The sequence below is a fragment of the Cylas formicarius genome, unplaced genomic scaffold, assembly GCF_029955315.1.
Source record: "Cylas formicarius isolate icCylForm1 unplaced genomic scaffold, icCylForm1.1 PGA_scaffold_2__14_contigs__length_35257938, whole genome shotgun sequence".
Classification (NCBI taxonomy): Eukaryota; Metazoa; Arthropoda; class Insecta; order Coleoptera; family Brentidae; genus Cylas; species Cylas formicarius.
Window position 1 is genome coordinate 13,682,583 of NW_026844319.1, and position 10,908 is coordinate 13,693,490.

Consider the following 10,908-nt stretch of genomic DNA (forward strand, 5'->3'; position numbering starts at 1 on the left):
AAGCACTAAAAACATGTTAAGTTTTTCAACCGGAGTGGCCGATTTACACTTTATCACGTACAAGTGTTATGTGCCAAATGCCTATTTAACATGTTACTTGTCAAATATTGAGATAAACCAGATTTGCACTTACATTTGTCACTTAACATTACTCGCTTGACAGATCGGTTTACAATTTGACAACTTATTAGTAGCATTGACCATTATAGCTGATTAACAGTTTGATTAGTAACAACTGCAGGGGTGTAGTGCTAGTAGTAATTGTAAACTGATAAGTCAAGTGAGTGGTGTTAACTGAAAAGTGGGAGTGTCATTTAAAATCTGGTCTATGTCAAAACTTAGCACTAAACATGTTAACTTACCATTTAACACTTAATTTTACTAATGTTTAAGGGTGTGCATCACTAAGGTAATAATAAATCTATACCGTAAACTTCTTTACTTTTGAGCTATATGGTGTAAAAATTAAAAAAAATAACGCAGGCTAGATATTTTTGGATAAAAAATTGTCACGCCACTGTTAACATAAAATATGTTAACGAACATAAACATAGTTTAGATTCTAATTATGCCAGACACTTAAACACAGAAAAACACATTTTTGACTACAATTTTGATATTTTACATGCAGCTACAAAAGGTAGAAAATTACATTTATTAGAAGTCATGGGGATTAACAAAATGAGACATTCAAATGTATTGCTTAACGATCAATTAGATTAAAATATCTCTCCTTTGAACTTAAATTCTCCTAACAACATTAATTAAGGTTTTATTGTGATTTTTCGGTATATGTAGTAGCAGGTATTTGTAAATAATACACGGTGTTGTCGAAACAATTGTCATGTGAAAATATATAATTTCGTAAAAATCTGAATTTTTAGTTCTTATTTAAGTTGTTAAATGGATTTTCATCAAGTAAAAGCCATCTCAGTTCAGTATTCACAATCAGTTCATGCGGTTACAAAGTCTCGGTTGGCAGATAATATGATACTTGAAACAATAAAGTTCCACGGAAAAATATGATCCAACTCAAATAATACAACAGGGTCTTTTAAAACAAAAACACTTTATAATAAATAAAACAAAAACATGAAAACCAATTTTACCGAAATAGACCAGTTTTCAACAAATATGTAGCAGAAAAAATAAATTTTGTAACAACACTAATATTGTGGTAACAAATTTATCAAAATCGCTTTTATATTTAATATGTAGTCAAATTTATTTATTATATTATTTTTTATTTATATTTATCAAAAAGAAACCAATGTTTTTAACCAATGATTCTGAAATTGACGTAAGTCATATTAAAAGATTAAATAAGGACGTTAATAAAGTACAAAAGAACTGGGATTGCTTTTTAAATAATGCTATAAAATGATTACAATTATCTATTAAGTTATTGAACAAGTTACTATTTATTTTGTATTGAATTTTATGTACTTTATTTTTAATGTAAATTAAGAATTTAATAAAGTTATTTAAAAGAAAATGTGGCAACGATACATAATTTCACCCCAAACTTTTGAATTGACTAGAGTAAACGGGATTCGAAAAATTACATGCATGTACTGCGGGATAGGATAGGTCAACAGTCTCCGAATGAAATGAAGCGACTATAATGGGGGGCTATACACATGCGGGCAAGTCCGCGCGCAAGTGTGTCCAGGTAAGTCCGGGAGCAAGTGCGAAACGAATTGCGGCCACACACTATTCATGTAAACCTCGAGGTTCACCAGTTGGTGGGTCCTACTGCTGTGCAAAAAATGAAGTTGACCTTCGCACTGCTCTAAAAATCAGACACCATCTGATTAGCGGCCTATACATATGCAGGCAAGTGTTGAGACTTGCCTGTACAGGTCGAGACACGCGAGTAAGTGCGAATGTGTATGTGTCAAAACTCACGGCGCGTTCAGTTCCAAGCGCGGCTCGAAGCGAATCAGATTGTGTCTGATTTTTAGAGCAAGTTCGAAGACCAACTTCATTTTTCGCACAGCAGCACCACCAACTGGTGAACCTCGAGGTTTACCTGAATAGCGTGTGGCTGCAATTCGTTTCGCACTTGCTCGCGGACTTACCTGGACACACTTACACGCGGACTTGCCTGCATGTGTATAGCCCCCAATTCGCTTCGAGTCGCGCTTGGAACTGAACGCGCCGTGAGTTTTGACCCATACACATTCGCACTTACTCGCGTGTCTCGACCTGTACAGGCAAGTCTTAACACTTGCCTGCATGTGTATAGGCCGTTTAACACGCCATCCTTCCATTAAGGGATTCTATGAAATTCATAATCAATGTCGTTTCGATATTATAGTGTGACCTCCCTAGAATATTAAACTCGATTAATCATCTAAGGTGACATCTTTTCAAAAATATGACATACCCCGCTGCGTTTTACCCGCTCAATTAATGGTCATTGTACAAATTTGGGTCTCGATTTATCCTTCCTTTGTCTTTTATGATAATAATAATAATAATAATAATATTATTGAATTAATTAAATATACATTTAATAAGAAATTTAGACATGCCGGCGTTTTTACACTGAACCAGGTATCCAACATAAAGAAATATACAGAAAAATCGATTAAACACATCATGTGACGCTCATAAATGTGCATTTTAAAGCATTCATAGAATTTGCTAAAAAATGAAAAAAAAAAAGATACAGATTTGATACAAGAGATATGAGCCTATGGATAGATATTTCATATTAAGTTCTCAAATATGACAATTATTGTTTCGATAAAATTTGCAAAGCTGCCTCTTGAATGGCATACTTTAATATTTTAAAATCATTTGGTAAATTATTAAATACTCTTGTCATATAATAAGGATAGGAACGCTTGAAAATTTCCATCGAGTCAACTGGAGGCTTAATATTGATGTTATGTACGTCAGTCCGAAAGCTATAATTCTATTATATAGATTTTATGATGTCTTCAATGCAATTGTATTAAAATAGGTAGTCGCGGAATGTAAAAGATGCTTACTTTGTCTTAGGCGGTGAAGCAGGGACCATAGACAGCATCACTAATGAATCGCAAAGTAACGATCTGAGAGAAGTACACAAAATATGCCTGTTTAGAAAGATTGATCTAAAATTCATGTACGTTTTTTTTTTTTTAGTTATTAATATGTGGCGTAAATAAATAAACTTGAAATGAAAGATACACCTAAGTATCATAAAAGTGATGCAGACACGATAAGAAGACTTTTGAGAATTGTGATGTATAAATAGCCAATTACAGATGTCCCAAAATAGAACTCCGAGACTCCAGAGGATACTTCTAGATAACCTAACCGTCTGCTACCAAAAATCACCGTTGATATGATAATTTTTAATAAGCCTTCGTGCAGACACACTCAAACCAATATAGTTGAAAAATCGATAAATGCAACGGGCAACCCTTTAGAATAATAATAATAAAACTAACACAGTCACCTTGTCCAGGGCTTAAAAATATCAATAATACTGAGAAGGGGTAACAGCTGTAAATCCCGATTGCTTTTTTTCAGTACCTAACCAGCAGTCTTTCAATTATTTTCTCAAAGACCTTTGAAAATGTTAGTAGGATACTTATAGGCTGAAGGTTCTCAACTGTAGCAGAATTCGCGTCCTCTTCCATTCGCTAGGAAATTCCAATTTGTCTAAACAGAAGTTTATGACATAGCTTCATATGTTATACCACCCATTCTAGTAGCTTTGGTTTCAATATTGTTAATAATTTGAAGTATTTAAATTTATTTTGCGAGTTGAATTTCCGTGATAAAAAATGCAGCCTTGATCATGCATTTTTTTTTTTATAGAAAATCTTACAAACGGTAGTCACCCCGTCAGCGATTTCGATAGAAACAGACATACGCTGAGTCCAAACAGGAACACATTGGTCATACAGGGCGTGCAAAGGGTAAGGGCTCGCGCCGCTTTTTCAATCGTTGGCTTGGTTTGTTTTTAATCAGCCGATTTTCTTCCAGCAACCTTCCCAAAGGCTCGTGAAGGTAAGCACTGCGGGAACGCACACAAAACGCATTTTTACGATGAGGTGAATTTTGTGTGGTCATCGTTCACAATTTTCCGTTCTAAGTCGCACAAACTTTACCCACTCACCGAAGGCTTCTAACATCCCGATTAACAGCGCGGTGTGTTTTATTTTTTTTAACTAACTTACCTAAGGTGGAGTTGGACAACGGTAATTGGAAAGAGGTCGAACGGGTAGAGCTCGATTCGTCCGAAAGGTTCATAGCGGAGGAGGTGAAAAATGTCCACGTAGCGAAATTGAACGAGCAGGCATCAAAAGAAAATGGTGTTGCCGGTGCGGTGGAAGCCAACGGTACAACGAACGGCAATGATAAAAACGCCTCAAAAAGCGACGGTAGCGGCTCGAAGGTTTGCCAGATCTTTCGTTTTCTTGTGTGTGTGTGTGTGTTATTAGTTTTATTTTTTATTCGTTTTAACATACTAAAATTGTACATCCAGATTTTCTCCCAACATCTGTGTTTAAAAATGAATCATTCTTCGCACCTCCTAATATTTCTTAAACAAATCATAATATGGAATTCAATTTGAAGTTTTCTACTACAGTTTCGGAAAATGCTTCGTATTGCGTAGAATATACAACGGCCGGGAAAATTAACGCACCACTTTTTATTTCATAATACTCATAAAAAATTTTCGTTTCTTAATTAAGTACACTCTTATTTTCATTTGATAAGAATATTAACACTAAACACACATTACAATTCAAAAAATAAAAAAATTACTTCAGTTAAAAATAATTAATAACAAATAATAAATTAATAATAGAATCAAGTATGGGCCTTATTTCGTTTTGATCCAAATAATTCTATATTTGGACAATATTACCAGTAAGCCCATTCAAAGTGTGAAGAATTAGGAAGTTCTTGAGAAAGCGTGTATATCATGACCCAAATATTCTCAATGGGGTTAAGATGGGGACTGGTTGCAGGCCAATCCATAGTTTCAATTCCAATCTCCAATCTCATTTCCTTTATATACGTATCTGCTGTTAAACTGCCATTATTAATAACCACCAAGTCAGTATGAGCAGTTAAAGATATTCCCAAAACACAACTGAGCCTCTAACAAATGATCTGGTGTTTTGGAAGTTACAAAGGGCATATCTTTCATTTGGTCTTCTTTAAACTCCTACGTCTATCTGAATTGCTGAGACAAAATTTGGTTTCACCTGACCACCTGTTCTAGCAAAATTTTACTTTGCTCTATGATGCTCTGGGGTTAAAGCTGGTCTTCGCGCTAGGTTTTTTGGTCTGAAATCAGGTTCAGCTAGCCGTTGAAGAACAGTATCAGTTGACATTCCATTTGCTCCCTGTGTATGCGGCAATCTTCCCGTCACAAACCGTTGTCTAAAAGCAGAGAGTTTTAAAAAACGGTCTTCAACTGGCGTAGCTAAGCGATGTCTACCTTGACTAGGTGGTCTTAAGTGTTGACCTGTCTGCTTGTAATGTTCGATCATTCAAATTTCTGTCCAATTTTTCTCTCTGGGCACGCTCTTGGGCAGTCAAATTTCTAAATTGGCGTTCCAAAGTGTTTATTTTTTAGAACATGGTACCTCACAAATGTAAATTTGCAGTGCAAATGATAAATTTGGAATGTATGTATGGTGGCTTACAATAAAAATAAATATTTTTATTTTTATATGAATTTCCAAAAATAATTCAAAATAATTTAATAGTGCTTTAATTTTGTTGGTTTGCTGGGGATCTTTTTCAGTTTTTCAGATATCCCAAATTAATTATATCAAAAAACAAAAGAGTTACAGCGTCGGTTATATAAGATAGGGCAAAGTCTATATGCATGTCTCGAGTAAATGGAAACCGGAACCATATGGGAAACTTTTTTTTTTGGAAAATAAATTTATTCTTTATAAAAAGTTCTGCATGATCTAAAATCTAAAATACACTCGTCAGATACCAATTTTTTTCACAAATAACAAATTTACCTAATACTACTTAAATTTCACAATATTGAAAGATATTAAAAAAAGTTGATAAGAACTAAAAATTATACAATTAGATCGTTTCTCTTTTGACTATTAAAGTTAGCACAACCTTCTGGTTTCTTGATGTTTTTTAACAATTTTGCATTTATGGATAAAATTCTAATACGTTTTGACGGTTCCTGTTGTTGTTGTTCTCAAATGTTCCTTAGTTTGTCGGTGCATCCTAGATTATACGTAACTATAGTAAAATTTGAATTTATTATACCTAGAATGGAAGAAATTACATATTTGAACGTAGTTTTTAGTTCTGGTAAAGGTTTTTTTTATATTTGAGGAAAAATCATATTTTTTAACAAACCCAGTATACTACTGGAATTCTAGATTTTAGACCATCCAGATTTTTTTATGAATAAGTTTTACTCCCTAAAATTAATAATAAAAAAATGAGACATATTGTGCACTGGGTGTGTATTGTATTACGCGACGATACTTTCTTTGAGAAGCTATAAAAAAGTATTAAAAAAAAACTTAGGTACAAAAGTTGTTTTTATTTTTTTTATAAAATATTGTATTGTTATAATATACAGGAACTTCCCTCTAACCTTTGAAAACCGATTTCATATATAAAATCCTATTACCGTTTCTGACATTTTGAAGTTTATATGAAAAGTGAGGTTTTCAGGTCTCAATATTTCTATTTATTTTTTCGATTCATAGCCTTTGTTATATATGTTTGTATCATCCGAATATCCCCCAAAGTACATACTCCCATGTTAAATAGATTTTTAATAATGAATAAGAGTCAATATAATTTAACTTCATCTTTTCAAGCAAACAATAAAAGATTAATTAAAAACATACAAGGTAATTTGCGGTGGGTGGCAGGTTAGACTTTTATGATGGTCCATCGGTCTTATATTTTCAGCGATGCGCCGCTTTTTGTTACGTTCCTTTATTAAACCATTCTGGAAGACAGTTAAAAACGCCTTCAAGTGTCATGTAATGTTCCTATACCAAAATATTGTGAACAATATATTTGCCTTAGGTAACCATGAAACTGTAATGGATTATTATTAATAGTTATACCGTGGAAGTTTCCAGTAATCAGTAATATTTAGGTATAGGAACATTTTATTTATTTATTTCAACGGTGGCAACATTTTACCTATAAAAAGTATTTTAAGAATTTAAATATCTTATAACGATATACAAAATAACAACAATCTAATATCACTATAGATGGCAAATTACATTTCAGTTCGACACACGTATGGATGAAATTTGAGTACAATGCTATTCTATAAATTATTTAACAAAATATGCCTTAACTTAATTTTATAACTATTGAAATAATCACAGAAAGTTTCGATATTATATTTGAAAGGCCTTTTAATTGTCTTTCAGTGGTGAAATTTTCATTATTTTGGTGCCCACCGGTATAATCGAACATTTCGAACGCCCATGTTTATTATAGAGTAAATTTTAAAAATGAAGTTATTGCATGGGACTTTCGTAAATTGCCCGTTATAAAATCAAATATCGCTGTAATAACCACTTATTTGGAACTATATTTTGAATAAAAAAAATAATTTTCTGAAACTGGCCAAATATAGGTGGAGAAAGGTATATAACCAGAAATTAATGGCCGAACGGAAAATCGAAAAAAGTAATAATATATATAATAATATATCGGGTGCTTCACATAAAATATCAAAATTGATGCTACTTTTCCGGAGAAGCAGGAGCGTCGTAAAAAACAAAATTACTATGTATGCAAAACAAAAAAAAACAAAAAATGTTATTAATTGGAAATTCATAAACTAGGGAGTTGAAATACGTTTCTCTTGAAACAAAAGTATCAACGTTGATAACTTTGTCAGCCAGGTGATATTTCTACCACTGCCACTCACCAAACGCAGCAAAATCAGTCGGACTACGATTTCCGGGGCAGACCGCGAAAGCGAAGAGATTTCTTCGGCACAATCAAGAGAAGGCTGGGCAAGTCCAAGAATCGTTCGAAATCTGCCGGACCAGAGAACGACGTAGGACGAGACGATTCTCTGAATCGTTCCGTTTCCGCCGACAGAGGGCACAACCACGACGAGAGTAAGTACTAGATAGCCCTCTTATCGCCTTTCCGAGACACCAAACTAAAATGCCAGGTTATCGGCTAAACGTACCTCTTGGTCGATCCACAGAAGAAACGTCTCGAAGGTCTAGTCTATCGGAAGCTTCCGGCTTAAGTAGCGCCTCCACCCGCACTTACGTGAACGAAGCCAGCACCTTGGTGCTGGAAACTATCGAGAACGGCATCAAGAAGCACTACCTTGTGCCTCTGTCTCTCGCTCAAAAGTCCCGATGGAAAAAGAAGGGGGTCAAACTTCATATTTTTAACGATCACACCTTTGTCGCCAAACATTTGCAAGGGTAAAAATGTAGGAGATTGTGTTATCACAATGGAAACTATAATAAATCAATTTTAGGGGCACCGTGTGTCAAGTGTGCGCCAAGACCATAGCTAGAAGGTTCGGCAAGCAGGGCTACGAGTGTCGCGATTGTATGCTGAAATGTCACAAACAGTGTCACGTGAAAGTGAACGACAACTGTCCTTCGTCGACCATTCACAACATTGAACTGTAAGTGTGATGATTAATAATTTCCGAGTACACATATATCTCACAGTATTTGTTTCTATGGATCGATGCTCCCCGTATTGAGCGAGTAAAGGGGTAAGAATGAGTGTTCTTAAAAGCATGCGACGTTTTTTTTTTGCTTCCTGCGTTTCAAATAAGTGCCTGTTGAGTGTTTCTCACAGAGAAATTTAAAAAAAAGAGAATCTCCTGCTATGCTATTACTTGTCACAGCGTTTGACGTCACTCGATACTAGCGACTTCATGTTTTCAGAGAGAACTAAATGAAAGCGTTGCATTTAAATGTCAGCAATCGATTGCTTATAAATCTTATTATAAAAAAGCTTCTAATTATTGATGAATTCGGATTTATTTTAAACAAACTTCAACTTCAACAAAAGTAGGAAACGAAAACGAACTCTTATTGAATACAAAAATAGATATGGACAAATCTGATAATGCGACAGATATTGTACTCTATTAGTTGCAGTCATAGATTTTTTGCATGCTTCTTTTGATTATGGTATTAACATCCATGACACCATTTTCTATATTTTTCGTTTGGCTTCTGATATTCCGGATTTTTTCATATTCATTCTGCTTGTAGGCTTTTACATTGTTGAAAATTGTTTTACTTTTGACTGGTTGATTCTGGGTGGAGGTTAAATATTCCACAAAGGATATTTATATTTATTTATTTATATTGGATGGTTAAATTTAAATTCGTTTTTTCTTTGAGATAATAGGGACTTTTTACAACTCTTATTTTGGTGTTGTTTTACTTTATTCCTTTTGGAAGCTTGCGCACTTGATGAAAATTAAAGAAAGTTTTTCCTTGTTCACGGATTTAATGTTCAACGGTACCAAGGGCCTTACTAAAGTTAAAAGCGCAGGCGGTGTTGTCAGTAGTAATATGATACGTTTTGAAAATAGATTTGCTTTTATTTCATTGTACTTTTACTACCTTGTGAATATTTTTTATTTTACTAATTTCTGTTTATTCTAAAAGACATCTAAGGCACCCACAACATGTAATATCGTCATACCAAAAAAGTCGTTTTTATGATTTTTCGAAAATGCAAAATATTTTCGAAGTCGAATGCGGCTTGGCAATATTGATCTAGTGCTGCTGATGGAAGCCGAAATCCTTTTTTAAATCCTAATATGTGAAATATAATCGAGGTTCATGTTAGATCAAAGGTCTATCTGGAACCTGATTGAGATATTGTACAAAAATTTCTTAGAAATGCATTTTAAAACTTCATCAGACATATTTTCCATTTAACCTTTTAAGGTAACATTAACAAAAAAGGTGTAAAAACCAAAAATGTTGAATTCAAAGTAGGGGTCACGAAAAATTAGATTATAACCACAAAATTTCCAATTTCTCGCGAAACTAGCGACCCCATGAATCCTCTTTTTTTTTAATTTCTCTATGGTGCTCGTTTTTCGTACCCTTCCGTAATCTAATTAAGTGCTTATTTCCAGGTCCTACATCACCAATCCCTACAAGGACAAAAATTTGTCATTGCTGTGAAAATTTCTTCAAATTTTGCGACGTTTTTCAAATATTTACTAAAAATTGGGTGGCTAGCGTGCACAAACTGTTCTTAAAACAAATAGCTTTACACCTGTACTACTGTGGTTAATATTTTTTTATTTTTTAAATTTTATACACATATATCGCTTTTTTGTTTTTTACTTAATTTATATTTCTAATTGTTATTTATTTCTTTATTGTTACTACTCCTGTTCGACAAAATTTTACTCAAGCCCTATTGCTAGGGGTTCTTATAGTGCGTCATGAGCCCATATCTCATCAAGAATCTCAAATTGGACCATTCGCTACACACGTATTGTTTTCTCTCGTAGAGAAATCATAACTGATGGTCCATATTCAATCTAACAGTTTGCCTTTGTTTTTATATATGATAACTATATTAAGATTTTATGAAGTATTTCGAAATGTTTTAAACTGTTTTCGTTGTTATTTCATTGTTTTTATAAATATGAGTTTATGAATTTTAAAATTCTCGTCTAAGTGCCTGAGGAATCTCTTAGTAGGTTTGAACTCATTGTTTCGCATCTCGAAATAAATCATCACACCTTTTATTAAATAACTTAAAATTTTGCTATAAATAAAGATGTTGGAAAAAACTTTTGCTTTTATTTTGTTTCCCTTCTTCCATCTATGAACCCACTTGAAAACAGAAAATGCTTCGCTAAAATTCGTAATTATAATTAGGAGGAAGACACCAACCAATACTTCGAGGAACCATTACTGGTTG

General features: G+C 33.6%; 1 protein-coding gene across 4 annotated transcripts in view; it reads left to right on the forward strand.

Moving 5' to 3' along the window:
* The window catches only part of LOC132698251 (phospholipid transfer protein C2CD2L), a 32,026-nt gene extending 21,539 nt beyond the window's left edge, over positions 1 to 10,487 (forward strand). The window contains exons 9-16 of one of the 4 annotated variants that reach the window (XM_060664217.1): positions 3,817 to 3,917; positions 3,985 to 4,008; positions 4,184 to 4,396; positions 7,871 to 8,096; positions 8,153 to 8,417; positions 8,474 to 8,626; positions 8,688 to 8,719; positions 10,109 to 10,487. In XM_060664217.1, the coding sequence (XP_060520200.1) occupies positions 3,817 to 3,917; positions 3,985 to 4,008; positions 4,184 to 4,396; positions 7,871 to 8,096; positions 8,153 to 8,417; positions 8,474 to 8,626; positions 8,688 to 8,715 (1,010 nt within the window). In that variant the 3' untranslated portion in view covers positions 8,716 to 8,719; positions 10,109 to 10,487. The remainder of the gene's footprint in view (positions 1 to 3,816; positions 3,918 to 3,984; positions 4,009 to 4,183; positions 4,397 to 7,870; positions 8,097 to 8,152; positions 8,418 to 8,473; positions 8,627 to 8,687; positions 8,720 to 10,108) is intronic. The other 3 variants (XM_060664216.1, XM_060664218.1, XM_060664219.1) reach the window with 3 other exon arrangements.
* The last annotated feature ends 421 nt before the right edge of the window (positions 10,488 to 10,908 follow it).